The sequence below is a fragment of the Echinops telfairi genome, unplaced genomic scaffold (genome assembly GCF_000313985.2).
Source record: "Echinops telfairi isolate 266 unplaced genomic scaffold, ASM31398v2 ScPeMD7_7467;HRSCAF=8505_1, whole genome shotgun sequence".
Lineage (NCBI taxonomy): Eukaryota > Metazoa > Chordata > Mammalia > Afrosoricida > Tenrecidae > Echinops > Echinops telfairi.
Window position 1 is genome coordinate 5,903,350 of NW_022111368.1, and position 16,887 is coordinate 5,920,236.

The following is a 16,887-nucleotide window of genomic DNA, read 5'->3' on the forward strand; positions in this document are numbered from 1 at the left end:
GGGCCACAGCAGATGACCACATGCAGAGAAGCCAAGCAGGGGATGGATGAGAAGGGGTCAGAATAATGGGAATGGGGTGGGTAACAACTTCAAGGGGTCAGGGAGTTTGGAACCATTCTGGGATTGGGGCTGGGCTCTCCTTGCCCCTATCTGCTGCCCCTAGGACTGGTCTGGACACACCCCTGGGGAGGTGAATGGTGTGAAATAGGGCTGGGATAGAGGGTAAGTTCCATTCTCCTCCCACCAGTTTGTTGGTCAAAAGAGTTTCAAGTTTGGGATGGAGACATTCAGCGATGGAGGGAGCAGTGGGACAGTGTAGCAGCTGTGTACCACTAGCCTCTTAGTGAATGTAGGTCAAACGGATGGTAACATAAGGTAGAAATTTATATCAAATCAACTCACTGTCCAGACAGGTTCTAAATCCATGGTCTGAGTGTTAAACTGGAAGGTCCCTTGATTTTTGTAGTTCTGAAAGTGAATGAACCCAAGATGGGCAGGAATACCACAGATCGATGACTACGGGGTCAGAGGGCTAGAGAGCAGATCAGAGAGCAAGCCACTGTTGGTTTTTGGAGTGGGCCGACAGTAGGACAAGCTGTTGATTCAGTTCCACAGTACCAGAGATCAATGAGAAAGGCCCAGAATCCCAACACAGTGAAAAAGCAAGTGAGCTTTTTCATAGCACCTACCCGTACTTATATAGGAAGTAGGCCACGCCCTGAGGAAACATTCATTCAACTTCACCAGAGCTGTGACCTGAGTAAGGAGGATGGAGTCTACCTTAAACTTTATACACTAGATTGACTGTCCATGGCAGATCCCTTTATGGAGCTGATTACAATGTGTCCGGTCACATCATGGGACTGATGAGGGCTGGGAGAATCTTGCCTCAGCCAGGTTGTCAAAAAACAAAAGTTCCCACTGACTCACCTGCTGGGTGCCAGTAACAACAGACCAGAACATTCCTTGGCTTGTAGACCTTCCCACACTGTGTTTGCCCTGTGTGAGAAATGGTTCCCGTGTGTGTTCTGCTCTGTGAAAAGACAACAGTGAAAGATTAATATTGGAGTCCACCCTCCTCCATTGTGACTTCCTTAATTTAGCAGATAATGTCGTTAAAGAAAGACCCCATCTTCCTAAAGAAGGTCACAGTTTTAGGTATGTAACTCACCACTATGGAGTGGATTCTGACTCATACTGACCTTGAAGGACAGATTAGAATCGTGGATTTCCAAAACTGTCACTCGTTACATGTGTCAATGCTGTGGCCTCTCACCATATTTATTCAATTTGTGTGCTGAGAAATCATCAGAGTGACTGAGTTATGAAGAAAACTGTGGCATCAGGGTTGGAAGAAAGATTAACAACCTTCAATATACAGATAATACAACCTTGCTTGCTGAAAATGAGGAGGACTTGAAGCACTTGCTGATGAAGACCAAAGATTTCAGTCTTCAATAGGGATTACGACTCAATGTAAAGATGACCCAAATCCTCAACTCCTCACAACTGAAACCAATGGGAAACATCAGGATCAATGAAGAAAGGTTGAGGTTGTCAAGGATTTGAGTCATCATCATTTTCACTTTAGCTCACGGGTCAGAGGAGGGCCCCACAAATGAAAACAGCAGAGGTGTCTCTTGTTTAATATGTAAATGAGACTACAGTGCTGAGAAGCTTTGAACTCGCACATAATAAGAACTCTGAAACCTAGAGATGCTTCTTTTATGAATGATTTAGAGCTTCGGCTGAGTCAAAGTCTTCTTTAAAGGAACGTATTTTCACGGTCATGTTTAATCATTAGTAATTATGCTCTTCCCTTTCGTTATAGGTAATGTATGAAGTTGTTGGAGCAATTGAAAAAAATAAAGACTCCCTTTCACAGAATCTTCTATCTGTAATGAAAAGTAAGTTTTTCCTGTGTCCCCTATACTTGTCACAATGCCACATATTTCTTCTTTCTCCGTCTGAACATTCATGGTCCTGTAATATATGCTACTAGCTAAAAGATAATTGAAATCTAGTTTGCACTCTAATGCACGGAATCATAACGAACAGATCTTGCCACAGTATCTATTGGTTACGATTTAATTTGGAGCCCTGTAGAAACATAATTTAACTAAGCTTTTAGCAGGTAGAATTGAAAACACCTTTACCACTTCAGTGGTTTGAATATTAAAGACGCTTTCCGACAAAGACTAATGAAGATGAATATGATTTCTAAAGTTATTTAGGCTACAGCAGGGTGAATTTCACTATTTAAGATGACTCCAGTGCACAACTAAGAGTGGTATTTAATGAATATGTATCTTTCTGTTATGAAATATTAGGGCTCTCTCTATAAAGATAGACTATACATTTATTGTTTATTCGTTTTATACATTTGTATGTAAATAAATATTCTCCCACTTAGTGAATCTTAGTGTATACATATCCATATGCACAGGTATAATACATATATGTACATCTATAAAGGCTGCACGTGTTACACTTCTACACTGTATATAGAACTCTACCCTCCATAAAATGGGTGACGCGGTGCCTGCCTGCAGCAATGGGCTCAAACATAGGAGCGATGGTGAGGACAGTGCTGGACCAGGCAGTGCTTTTTCTCCTCTACACTTAGGGTCACTATGGATCAGAACAGAGCGGATAGCTCCTAAACCACACGGCACTACATGTATATATAATTGAAATCTACTTTTATATTATGCACATGTAAATGTATAAACACAATACACCTAATTGTATTTCACAAGTATATTTCAAAACATTTGTTAAAAATACCATTATCTTGAATTCCATTTTGATGAACTTTTTGTACCTCAATCATATAAATATTTATGTGCATATAGATATATACAGCTATGTCATGCTATCTCCTCCAGTGGATTATTCATCAGTCGCCTTTCTGAAGTGATTCACATTTTTACAATAACCTTTCTAGGCATACCATCGTGTGTGCTTTAAGCTGCTCCAAGTGGGAAAGAGTCATTTATCTTCTCCTAGCAAAAGGATCATGTGATAGCCTTGCATGAAGTAGCTGGATGCCTTTGAGCTAGAAGTAAGACATTCACAGCAGACTTCTATTTTGAGGAATACATTTGCCTTGAGTCATGGCAGCACAGTTACCATATATTTCTGTTCATGGGAGATTAATCTGCTAGCCTCTTCAAACTTGAAGTTTTTGTGAATTCTAAAAATGGCAAAGGTTTGAAATTAAAATAACATTATTTTAGGAATAACTGGAAAATGAATACTGTTTATCCTTGGAGCTAATTTCCTTCTAATTTTTAAGTATTTGAACTTTATAGCGCTTCTCCTTAAGCTGTAGGTTTTACCCAATTTCTACGTCTTAAACTACAACAAATTCTACTTACATATTCCATTACCATTGACTATACATAACTATTGAGAAAATAATCTGAGAGGCTGGGTTATATGAAGAAAAATGTGGTATCAGGATCGGAGGAAAGTTTATTAACAATCTGAGATATGCAGATGACATAAATTTGCTTGCTGAAAGTGAGGGGGACTGGAAGCTCTTACTGATGAAGATCAAGGGTTGCAGCCTTCGGTATGGGCTACAACTCACTGTAAAGAAAACCAAAATTTGCATAACTGAACTAATAGGTGATATCATGATAAATCAAGAAAAAATGAAATTGTCAAGGATTTCATCTTGTCTGAATTCACAATTAATGCTCACGGAAGCAGCTGTTGAGAGCTCAAAGGAGAAGGTGCATTAGATAAAAGGCCTCTTTCAAGTGGTGAGAAGTGAGGATGGTCCTTTGAGGCCTAAGGGGAGCGTGACCCAAGCCAGGGTATTTCCCATCACCTCGTATGATATGAAAGCTGGACACTGAAAAATGGAGAACAAAGGAAAATCGATGAATCTGAGTCACGGTTATTCAAGAATATTGAAAACGTTGTAGACGGCCAAAAGAACAACCAGATGTGTCTTGGGAGAAATGCAGCCAGAATACCCCTTCGACACAAGGTTGCCTGCATTTGTCTCATGTACTGTGGACATGCTGTCAGGAGAGACCAGGCGCTGGAGAAGGACATCGGGTTTGATAAAGTGGAGGGGCAGCAAAACAGGGGAAGGCCCTGCGCGAGGTGGCTGCTGCAATTTGCTCCAACAGACTAGTTGGGAGTTTGGCCCGCCACCAGGCCATGTCACCTCTCGTGCACACAGGGACTTGATGCACTGGAACCAACCCAAGGATGTCGAACAACAACAGGATCCCTGCTGTGATACCTGTCATTACGATCATCCCGTTTTTCAGTTTAACTTGCTTTTGGCTAGCTGTAGGTTTAGAACTCGGTGATATAAAGAGCATACACTAAATCACACTATTCTAGGAAGGCCTGATGTGTGCTAAAATTTTAAGCAAACCTTTTTCATCGTATTTGTGTTTCTTGGTGACAGAACATACATGCACATCTAGCATGGGAATGGAGCTTACAGACACAGTCCGTTCCAGCGCATCGTGACCCCGACAGCGTGTCTGAGGCTGTGATTCTTGACAGGAGCAGAGAGCCGCATTTTTTTCTGGGAAGGGGTAGTTGTTGGGTTTGAACTACCAGACCTTTCTGTTAGCAATGCTTACTGGGCAGTGCCACCAGGCTCCATAGACTGTAAAACTCAAAAATATCTCTGCCATTGAGTATATGCCGACTTAAAGCAACCCTCTAGGACAGGGTAGAGCTGGCCCGCTGAGTTTCCACTTGCAACTGCTGCATCACGTGACATCCTTCCTCCATCTCCCTGTTTCTATGGATCTTTTCTTCTTCATAAGGACCAAGCTGACCGCATGTTAACCTGATAATGTCTTTAAAGTCTTTATTTCTGAACAAGGTCTCATTCATGGTTCCGAGGGGTTAGGAATTCAACATATCTCTTTAGGGGACAAAATTTAACCATCATAAACCCTAGGTGCTAAAATCATTCTTTTATGTGTGCTTGTCAACCAGTTACAAGACTAAATAAATTCCATTTTAATCTAAATACTTTAGGATGTAGGTGCACCAGAGCAAGAGCAAAAAGTTTAAAATGTGCCATTCAATATTTATAGGCCATTAGCAGAGAGAGCAAGCTTTCTTGATCAAGGGCCTCAGAATAGAGCGCTTAAGCTTTGGTGCTGTGGGTCTCTTGCAGTGATTTTCCAGGTGCAGTGCAATACCCACTTCACAACGCATCCCACACACAGTGACCCTGAGGACGGCAGGGCAGAACTGTGCTCCAGAGTTTTCAAAGGCGAATTCCTTTGGCAGGAAATTGCCACACTTTCCTTCTGAGGTGTTTCACAAGTGGATTCAAACCTCCAACCTTTAGGTCAGGAGCCAAGCATATTAACCATGTGCACTACCCTGAAACGCCAAGAGCACCCATGAACAAGACAAACCAATGTGACTATTTCAAGTACACTTTTATTTACAGAAACGGATGGTGGGCCATTTTTTTTCAACCCGTGTGTTTTGGTTTGCTCATGCTTGTTCTATCACATAAGAAACAATGAATGTTTTGGACAGGATTTTATGAAGTGAAATATTTTATCACTGTCAAGAGCCATTGAAAGCAAGAGTAAGTGCCTGATAATCTTAGTTAATTAATATTCGCTGGTAATTTGCTAGTACTGACAGTAACTAATTCAGTGAGGCACAAGAATCTGCGAGATGGCAATGGGCTTTCTCTGCGTTCTCCAGTTAGCTGCAGTGACAGCTCCCCAAATTTCCTTTCCTTTTTTTATTTTTACAATCGTTCTTACATTGGATTCATTTTTATTTATTTCTGTTTCTTATTACATATGTATTATTTATATTTACATATATTATCCCTATCTTTAATTTTTGGATTTTGAAAGAGTCTTGGCGCAATGAAACCCCCATAGCAATGAGTTTCTACAGAGCCCACATCTTAAGCATCTATCAGTACACCTTCAGGGGCACAATGAGCTGCCAACCACGGGTCTAGGTTCAAACTCACCGACCAGTCTGTACAAAGAAGGTGAGGCTGCCCTCTCCCAAACAAATCTATAGTCTTGGAAACTCTACATAGGAATGTTACACATTGGAATTGACTCAGTGGCTGAGGTTATACATATATATTAAAAAGACATTCTTTTTACTGATCCCTCTAATCTCAAATCAATACAATAGAGTTCTCTTTAGCCATCCCATATTTCATAATCTTATATATCTCCTGGGAGCATGCCTTGTGGTTTCCTTTTTCCAAAGGTAATTTTCTTATGCTTTCTAATTGTAAGCATTACAGAAAAGAATACTATATCTGCCTTGTTTTGCACCAGGGCAAGCAAAATGAAGCAAAGTTAAGGAAGCTAAGAACTAATCTACTCTGATTCTGAACATTGATAACAGTCCAGAGGACTAAGCTTGGTCCCTAAGGGATTCATATACATTATTTTACATTTTAATCTTTCAGTCACCTTCAGTTTCAGTATTGTAATCCTGATTTCACAGACTTTGAAACTGAAGCTTAAACTCTGTCTACACCCAGATATAAGTTATACAGGAAATGTTCACTTCAGATCTTTTACTGGCATGTGGATTGCTTTCAAAGTTGCTCTGGTGAGGCAGCAATTAAGCATTTGGTTGCTAACCAAAACAACCCATTTTGAAACCAGACAAAGGCTCCATGAGGCAAAAGACCTTTCCCCTGGCAGTCTGTTCCCACATAGTCTGGTCACCCCGATAGGCAGCCCTATTCTGTCATATAAGGTCTTTGTGAGTCAAATCAACTCATAACAACATGGCTTTCATTATGCTGTTTACATGGGCAAACAGAAACCCTCATATGTATGGTCTAATTCTTCCTGAGGGTTAAAAATAGATCCCAGAATTATTAAAATGTGCATAACCTAATTCCTCAAATATTTCAGCTTTCTTTAAACCTGTGCAGCTGCATTTAACATTGAGCTAAAACCTTCCAGGGATATCTGCAGGCTCCTTTGATACAGGGAAGAAAATGGAGAATTATTTTCCTGAGTACTTGTTTTTGGACAATGAGGAGTTGCTATCAAAAACAATCTTGGAGGAGTATCCCCCCAAAACCAAAATTTTATTTTCAAAGCTATGTATATAATTTTTTTAACAAAGCAATCTTATCACCTTCTACGTACTCTCTATTACACTTAATACACTTGTCAAATCTGCAATTCCATTCTTGGAAACATTTTTCAACTCATCTATTTGGATGGCTGACAGCACGTCCCTCATTTGTTTCTTCACCTCTTCTACTCAAAATCGCTGTCCTTCCATGTTCTTCTTCATTCACAGTCACACAAAGAAGTCACACAGAGTGACGTCAGGGGAGTAAGGTGAGTAAGGCAAGAGAGGCATCCTGTTTTTTCCAAAAAATGGTGCACTGAGATGGCTGCCTGTGCAGGTGTACAGTCATGGTGGCAAAACCAGTCCCCCATCTGCCACAAATCAGGCCTTTTTTTGTCTCACACTGTTACGCAATCTTTTCAAAACCTTTAAGTAGAAAGCTCGATTAACAGTCTGACCTGGTAGAACGATCTCCAAATGCACCATGCGTCGATATTTTCATCTGTTTGAGTAGTTGACAGACATTCAGAAAAAGGTTTGTCATCAACCGACATTTCACCTTTTTTGAAAAGAGGAAACCACTCGTACACTTGAGTTTTCCCCATAGCACTGTCCATGTGAGCTGTGTTCAACATCACAACAGCATCTGTGGCATTTTTCCTGAGCAGGAAACAAAACCTCACAGGTGCACACTGTTCTCTTAAATCAGCCATCACAAAAAACAAAGTTTTAGTGAACTGCTTTTACAAAAAAATTCTCTGTGACCAGAGAGAGCCTCCCCAGGTGATGCCACTGATTGTACTAACTCAGAGCAAGTGACTCCATGCTAGCCTCGCAGGGAAAAATGTGTGCTAAGAAAGCTCTACTCCTCTCGGCACAATGCCTGTTTGGGGGGTTACCCCGTCATATCGTCAAGATTTGGTCAGATGCAGGAAAAACACTGAAGTATGAGCTTTTAAGTTTTAGTTCTGCTATCTAGAATAGAACTATATTCTCTACTAGTAGAACGTGAAGGGTGTAGCATACAGGTGCAGGTGGGAAAGCAGGGGATCAACATTCCTGATAGTGAAAGGCAATAGCAGTCTAAATTAGATAAATAGTGGGGGAATTGACCTTGGGACATAGAAAAGGATGTACTCCTCCTTCTGATATTGCTACACCAATTATGTCTTTTACTCACAGTGTTTTAGTGATGAAAACATCTGGATGGGGAATTAACTTAACAGTCACACAAACAATCATTTTAATGCCACTTACATACGGTGACCAGATTTAAAGTGGGACACCATTGATGGGGGGGGGGGGCTCTTGATTAAAAATTCGGTCTATATGGACCAAATAGACCGTCCCCTAGCTTGTCATGCATTCTTTCCAAAAATTGGGACTTTTTAAAAATGTCAAAAATCGGGACTGCCCCGCCAAAAGCGGGACATCTGGTCACCTTACACTTACAGTATTCATTTATTTATTTCCTAGCTAGTGAAAATGTTGTGATCAATCATTTGTTCCAGTCGAAGTTATCCCAAACAGGATCCCTCCTATCATCCTATTCTTCCTTTAAGTTCCGAGGATATAAATCTGCCCTGCTCAGTAAGAAAATGACATCATCTTCAATTATTGGTGAAAACAAGCATTGTCTTGACCTCAGTAAGGTAGGAATTTTTTGTGGTTCTTGTTGCATTACTTTTCATGTGGTTTTGTACAGTTCTTTCTTCTTTAGAAAAAGCACCATTTTGGATGCTAAATAAAAGGAGATGACATTCTTATTGCAAAGGAAAAGCAAGGAAACGTAGGCTGCCTCCCTGCAGTACAAACACCGGAGAAGCGAATCCTATAGCACTGTACAGGACAGTCAAAATCCAATAGGATACAACATGCGTCATTTTATTGGCTGTCTGTGCAGCATTCTATTTATGTTTCCTCTATACCACTGTCTTGTTGAGCAATGGGAAGTAACTCCAGGGGCAGTCGGCTTAGCTAGAATAAAGGTAACCTCCTCATTATGGTGACATTCGTCGCTTCAGAGGTTTTAGGTCTCTAAATGATAAATTGTAGGGGTGTGTGTATGTTCTACACAGACATGTTTTTCAGATATTAGAATGTTTTCATGTACATCTCATAGCTCTTTATCTTCTTTCTGGAGTATACTAATTTTTAAAATGCATTTGCCCTATACAAATTGAACTGGGTATACAACCCAGTGGTTCTTGCTATTTGTAAAAAGGAACTAAACACTAAGAAAAGAATCGATTCAAACTGATGGTGAATATGTATGAAGTCCGTTAGTTTTCTTAAGATTTCATTGCCTGATTGTATCTTGGTTGGCTTTGCTTCCTTCTGCCAGAATTATAAAAGATAAGAAATATAATTGGGAAGGTGACAGGACAATCCATTTTAGAAATTTCAGTTGCTATACCCTGCTGGGATGCATTTTAGCCTACCAATTACAATGAAAGCATAATTGTAATCAGCTCTGTTTTTGAAGAATAGCAGAACTTTGACTAACATATAAGCAAATTGTACCTATGTGTACGTGTAAGGAATCAGTTGATTGATTAATTGGGAACTCAATTTCACTACATAGAAGAGGACACCTTTTACATAACACAAGATGCATGATCTCCTTTTATAAGGAAGATCTTTATTCCTGGGAATTTCACTGTAACTCTCAGCTCTTCCCAGCTCAATCCTCTGGCAATCAAAAGCAAGAATATCGCCACACACCTCTACACCATAATTTTTTACCTTAATTATTAAACATTATGAGACATGGATGCCATTAGCCTTTTCCCTAAAGGACTGCAAAGGGGAGGTAATTCAGTCCCTCCCTCATCTCAGAAGTGAAATTGAACGTTCCCCTCCAAGTGATGGAGGTTTATTTATTATGATTATGAATTAAGTCTTCACTTCTCTTGCTTCTTCCCTTCAAGCCACCTCATTTCTCAGCATTCACCCTTGTGACCCAGAAAGGATTAAGATTTTATCCAACCTTTAACTGGGCATCATACTGCATTCTGTTGGTGGAAAACAGGTTCATCTCCCACCACTCCCTTGCTTTTGCATTCCCTTGTCAGGGATCATCAATCATTTCAGCTTAACAGTGTATCTAAGGGAAGGAAAGGGGCTGTTGTCATCATAGCAATGGCACCACATTGGCCAGAAGGGTTCATCAGGTATTTTTCTTATAACAAGACCTTTTTAATTGAAAGATAAATTATGTTAGCTCAAGTAGTATGTAGGGCTAAGTCTGTGTGATTTTGTGAAAGACAGTGTTATATTGGTGGTTGAAGTTCATTTTAACTATTGTGGAATCTAATTCATTACCCGCCTCCCTTTATCTTTACCATTGGTCCTTACTTTCTATTTTTTTCTTGTCACTATCCATCCATCCATCCATTGTGTCAAGCACATTTGTACATGTGTTGCCATCACCATTCTCAAACATTTTCTTTCTACTTGAACTCTTGATATCAGCTCATTTTTCCCCTCCCTCCCTCATGAACCCTTGATTATTTATAAATTGTTATTATTTTTCCATGTCTTACACTGTCCAATGTCTCCCTTCACCCACTTTTCTGTTGCCTGTCCCCCAGGGAGGGGGTTATATGTAGATTCTTGCGATTGGTTCTCCCCTTCTCCCCCACCTTACCCTTCCCATTCTGGTATCACTACTCTCATTATTGGTCCTGAGGGATTTACCTGTCCTGGATTCCCTGTGTTTCCAGCTCTGATGTGTACCAGTGTACATCCTCTGGTCTAGCTGGATTTGTAAGGTAGAATTGGGATCATGATAGTGTAGGGGAGGAAGCATTAAAGAACTAGAGGAAAGTTGTATGTTTCACTGACTTTTATTTACATTATTATTTGGTCTTTGCCATAAATGTTTTTTCTATTGAGAATGCTGTAATACTTACTTAAAAATATAATTTACTCTCATTTTTTATAGACAGGTAATTTACTAGCCCCTTTTAGAACTTTAGGAAAAGAATATAAAGGAAAGAAAAGTGTTTATAAAAATATCAAATCGCATATCCATCCAATTACTGATTGTCCTTACACTTAAGAGAAACAAAAGTGAAAACATCAAATCACTGTAACATAAAATGGTATCCTTGTGCTTCAGAGCAAACTGTATTTCATGATAAATGTGGACAATTAGTAATACAGAGTGAGCTCTTTGTACCACAAAGGAAATGAGAATTTATGCTCCTGTTTATTATCAAATTGAAATGTGTGCAGGGTGTTGTTCGAGCTGATCTATACAACAGCAGTGAACTTGAATGGATAGCTTCTTTACGTGTAGTTGATCTTTTCCCAAATTTACAATTCCATCACAGAAATCCATCTGCTACTGATGTGCTACAAGTCATGAAACAAAACCAAAAACTACATGTTCAGTTCATATATACCTCCTAGTATCTTTATATGAATGAAAGAGTTCAATGTGGGATTTATTAAAAGCACTCACTTGTTTTGTTCTTTCTGCTTCCGTTGTAGTTATTAAAAAAGAAAGGAACGTCTGCATTTCTTCAAAAGCTGGACAGGGGAGGGCCCGTGTCTGCGGCTTCACAACTCAGGGTTCGTGAGTTTCAGATTTCACAAACTTGGAATATGATCCGATACATTGCAAAGGGTTTGCATAGAATCCTATTTCTCAGTTTTGTAGCCCACCAAAGTTCCTTGTAGAGGAAAACACAGTTCCTTGTAGAAGGACACACAGAACCAGTGACTGAGTACTGCATCGTCTCGGGGGGCCCTTCCAATGTCAGCCAGCCGTAATGCTAAACGTTTTGGGAATTTGAGTTCGGTTCTGCATTCTTCTCCCATTCTGTCAGGATGAAAGGGTCACGTGTTGAAGATCATTTTATTTTTTTAATTGAAACACTGATTTATATTTGCTGTTCATGTCTCCTTTGGATAATCACTTGGGCATTGCTTCTCTCCTTAGAAATCGCTAACGGATATTATTGGAAAACTTCAGAAGTGCACTCCACACTTTATTCATTGCATCAAGCCCAATAACTCAAAGCTGCCAGATACTTTTGATAACTTTTACGTGTCCGCTCAACTACAGTATATTGGTGTCCTAGAAATGGTGAAGATCATTCGGCATGGATACCCGGTTCGCCTTTCCTTCCCAGATTTCCTGGCAAGGTAAATCTTTCTGCCCTTGAAAACATCGGTGTATCCGTTCTTCAGTGTAATCTGCTGATGGTCTTTTAGCAAAAATTTTCTGTTTTCTTTTGGGGACTCATGGCTATTTATTTCCTTCCATCTCAAGTAAATAAAAGACTGTGGGAAGAAAAACACACTAGAAAGGTTTATATAACAAGTCACTAAACTGTACAGAAGATGATATCTTGGAAACCCTTTTCTTCTCCCATAAATTTTTGGATTTCCTTGGATGGAAAGGTTTTAAGCACTATGACATTTACTTAATGTTTATTGTCTAAAAGACGGATTTGTGTACATATTCACTTTCCCCTTTATGTCTATGGACAAAATATTCTGTAGAGCCAGGGTTCAGAAAACCAGTCTTGGAATGAACTAACAGACTGCTTGTTTTTGTGAATTCAGTTTTATTGGAACACAGCCAGCATCATTCATTTGCATATTACATGTTGGTATTTTTATACCATAGTGGTGACAGGTAGAATGGGATGAAAATCCTAACTTTTTTATTATCTGGTCCTTCCCCCAGAAAGTTTGCTAATCTCTGTTAAATAAATTCAGCTCCAATGTTTACTGTGCACAAGATAGGGAGCCACTTCACTTGGAGAAATTAATACGATGCACGTTCATCTTTGTGTGCGTCTTAGCCTTTTTCCCATGGTCCTTTTATCCCAGTTTCACAACGAGTCATTTTCTCTACAAAATCAATAAAACTTATTGCTGTCAAGCCATAGTGATTCCTAGACTGATAGTGACCCCATAGGACAGAGAAAAACTGCCTCCGATGGTTTCCAGTGGAATGAAGCTCATCTTTTTGGAAGCAGGCTGCCACAGCTTTCTCCTACAGATTGGTGGGAGGGGTGGGGGGTGTGGTTTAAACTGCCAACTTTTCAATTAGCAGCTGAGCACTTAACCACTGCATCCCCAGGGCTCCGTTTTACACCCACACTCACCCTTACATAGCACCTTTTTTTTCAGGCTTCATATTTGCCTTTCATTTATCAGAAACCTTAGCTTGCTTTTAAAAAATTGAGATGCAGAACAATCCATTTTAACAGAATGAATTGATAGCTATTAACTTAATTAATGAATGTATGTTGGACCACACTATGCTAGACCAAGCTCTACTGTAGGCACTTGCCTGTAGTTGTATACTTTTTTAGCTTAATGATGTTTGCAGCTTAATAGGCAGCTGAATAAGTGTACAAACACTAGCTGCTCAGGGTTATTGATGAATAGAAGATGTTCACAAAGGATTAGAGAAGCACAGGGAGGCGTTCATTTGAGATCAGAGAAACCTTTTAGGGAGTCTAGTATTGAGGCTTGAAAGATGAGAATGTAAAAAGATGAGACTGTCTAGTGGCGCTGTGATTAAGTGATTGGCTGCTAACCAGAGACTGGGTGGGTCCAGCCCTCTCAGCGGCCCTGTGGGAAAATGCCTGGCCGTTTTCCCCTATGGAAATGACAGTCTGGAAAACCTCAGGAGGAAGTTCTGCTCAGTCACATGGGGCGACTCCAAGCCCAAACTGACTTGATAGCACCTAACAACCATGAGCATTAAAATATACAATGGTGGCAGGGGCGGGGGGCAAAATAAAGCATTTGGTGTAAAGTAAGGAGATGCATTTTGAAAAATGATGTAGATGTGTGTTTTTCTAAAGGCAAAATGATAGAAGAAAAAAATCATTCAAAATTATCTTTAATATCAAAATTAGTTGCAAAATATTGGTTTATCCATCCCTTTAGTTATCTCTTATAAGACAAATCCTCACAACTGGACCAACAGGTAACATCATGATGAATGGAGACAAGGTGGAGGTTGTCGAGGGTTTACTCTTGCTTGGATCCACAGCCAGTGCTCACAGAAGCAGCTGTCCAAGCTCAGCACCCACGTAGCATTCGGTAAAGCTTTTGCACAAGACCTCTTTGCCCTATAGAACAGCAGGGCTGTTACTGTGAAAACTAAGGCGTGCTTGGCCCAAGCCGAGTGTTTTCAGTTGCCTCGTGCGCATGTGAAACTTAGCTATTGAATAAGGAAGACTGTAGAGAAAATAATGTGTTTGAATTGTGGGTTTGGTGAAGAACCTTTGGGTTAGTAAAACTGCTTAAACTTTTGTCCCACAATCTACAGATGGTTTTTGTGTTGCTGGGTGCCAGTGGGTCTGTTTTGACCCATAGTGACCCTGTGCCCAACGGAACGAAACACTTCCCAGTCCTGCGCCATCCTCACAATTGTTCCTTTGCCTGAGCCCATCGTTGCAGCTTACAGCTCCCGTGTGAGTCCACTTCCTGAAGGCCTTCCTCTGCTTCACTGGTGTCCTAGGGACTGGTCTCTCTTGACAGCCTCTCCCAAGTATATAAGACAAGCCTTGCAATCCTTGTCTCTAAGGAGCACTCTGGCTGTACTTTTTCCAAGACAGAGCTGTTTACCCTATAGCAGTCCATGGTATGTTTCACATTTGGCCAACTGGTCCTATCATTATGAGTGAGTGCTACCTGCTAGGAAATATGCAGTCTTGGCTGAGATCACCTGCCTTGGCACAGTGGGATGTGGTTTCCAGCAGTTGCTCCGTTGTAAGGAGTATCGAGAGCCGTACTTCTCCACCTGTAGTGGGTGTCAGAATGACGGGACGTTTTGTTACGAGACAGCTTATTGGGCATCAGTTATAGAGTTTCAAAGTCATGAAGATTTGGTGAAGTCTGTAAAGTAGGTGCCTATCAACTTGTCAGGTGGTATTGATGTTCCTTGCCTGGAGACAACCCGTTAAGAACCACTGACTAAGAGATCCAGGTACTTGGATACAGTGGTGTTTGTCATCTTACCCGCTAGCCTTTCTCACTTGAAAGTGAGATAATTTATTTTTAAACAAAGTGCACTATTGGAAAATGCATGTGTGTATATACAATTATAGGTGTATATTTATAAATAAATATATATACACAATTTATATATTTATATAAATATACACCTATAGTTGTATATATATATATATATATATATATCATTATCTATGCAATTGTATATAAACATATGCATGCTTATATAACTTCTTGTCTTTTCTATACCAAGTCTACTTTGACATATAATCTACCAGAAATAAGCCTTATTAAAATAGTATTTGCAAGTCTTATCTTTAAAATGGACGAATTTTTAATATGTGTGTCTATTTTAATATTATTCTGGCCAGGAACCACTCATTCACTCACAATAAATATGTGGAATAAGTGTTCAGAAAGAGCCTAGTGTTGCAAATTAGTGAGATTTCAATTTAAAGTAATATTTCTATTTAACAAATTATGGACCATAGAAATAATTAATTTTTATGTATTTTTAAGGTGGGACAGAAACATACTTTTAAATAAATCTTGTCATTTCTTAAATGGCTCCTTTATTTAAAATGTGATTTTCTTTCATTCAAGATGTATTTTAAAAAAAAATAAGATGCACTTCATTTAAGATCTGATTTAGTCTCACCATCCCTATCTACAATAGCGTAAGACTAGAAATGGGATTGTTAATTTATTTTAGTTGAAATCTAGAAATAATATTACATCAAATAAACACTAATTTAGAGGCATTATAAATGTTTATTATGAACTTGAACAAGATCAGAGGAGTCGCCACAGCAGCAGAGTCAGGAGATGGAACATGAAACTGAGTGGTGGACTTCCCAACCCACGGAGTAAGCACAACACAGTGCTTTGCGGGCAGGAGGCTGGCTGTGGAGGGCAGTGCCCCTGGGCACTCAAATCGGGGCATGTGGCTTGCTGGTCTCTGGAGCTTGAACTGAATGCTTTCAGATGGAGGCTTACCATGAAAGGGTTCACCCTGTGGGCATTTGTTGTGGCGGTGGTGAGGTGCCAGCAAGCTGGTTCTGACTAGTAGCAATCCTATAAGCACAACAGAAGAACACACTTCCTGGTCTTGGGCTGTCCTCACAGTTGTTCTTTTGGTTGAGCTCATTGTTGCTGCCATCCTAAAATAACTTTGCAACATGTCCTAGTGAACACCTGTGCCCTGAGCATTTCTCGCTTCGATTGCAACTGGTTTATTTCCTTAATCAATCCTTTATTCATGAATATTGTACTTCCAGTTTATTTGTGGGCATTGCAATGGACATTAAATCCTGGGTATGAAAGTAGAGAATGCTAGTTAAGACAACATAAGGTGGCATTTAAATTGAAACCATAAGTGGTAGATTATATGTCAAAAAAATTGAATAATTTTTTTTTCACTTGTGGAAGACAGATGGCAGTGTAGCCAATTCTTTTTCCTTTGTCATGGAACTCTGGATATTCGTCTATCAAGAAGCAGGACGTATTCTATCATCTGGACCTGAATTTCTATTTGTATAGATAGCTGTCTTTATATCTATAGTATCTATCAATCTATTTATCTAATTAGGTCAATAAAAAGTAAATATCAATAAACACTGACACTAGTAAAGGGAACTGCACATTTCCATCTGTCCTCCCACACCTTGGCTGTTTCTGTGAGAAAGAAGCCTGGCTAATCGGCATCAGTTGGAGAGACAAGCAAATTCGAACCAAACTAATGCAGTCACTCCGGAGGACAGTCCGCCACCTCCAGACGCACAGGAAAGCCCAAATTTGATGAGAAGACGTGACTTTGGCTGTAGAAAC

At 39.8% G+C, this 16,887-nt stretch overlaps 1 protein-coding gene across 1 annotated transcript in view; it reads left to right on the top strand.

The window, feature by feature from the left end:
- The window catches only part of MYO16 (myosin XVI), a 580,058-nt gene that overhangs the window by 375,209 nt on the left and 187,962 nt on the right, over window positions 1–16,887 (top strand). Inside the window, exons 23-26 of the mRNA XM_004704405.2 lie at window positions 1,832–1,907; window positions 8,548–8,723; window positions 11,569–11,649; window positions 12,020–12,225. Coding sequence (XP_004704462.1) covers window positions 1,832–1,907; window positions 8,548–8,723; window positions 11,569–11,649; window positions 12,020–12,225 — 539 coding nt within the window. The remainder of the gene's footprint in view (window positions 1–1,831; window positions 1,908–8,547; window positions 8,724–11,568; window positions 11,650–12,019; window positions 12,226–16,887) is intronic.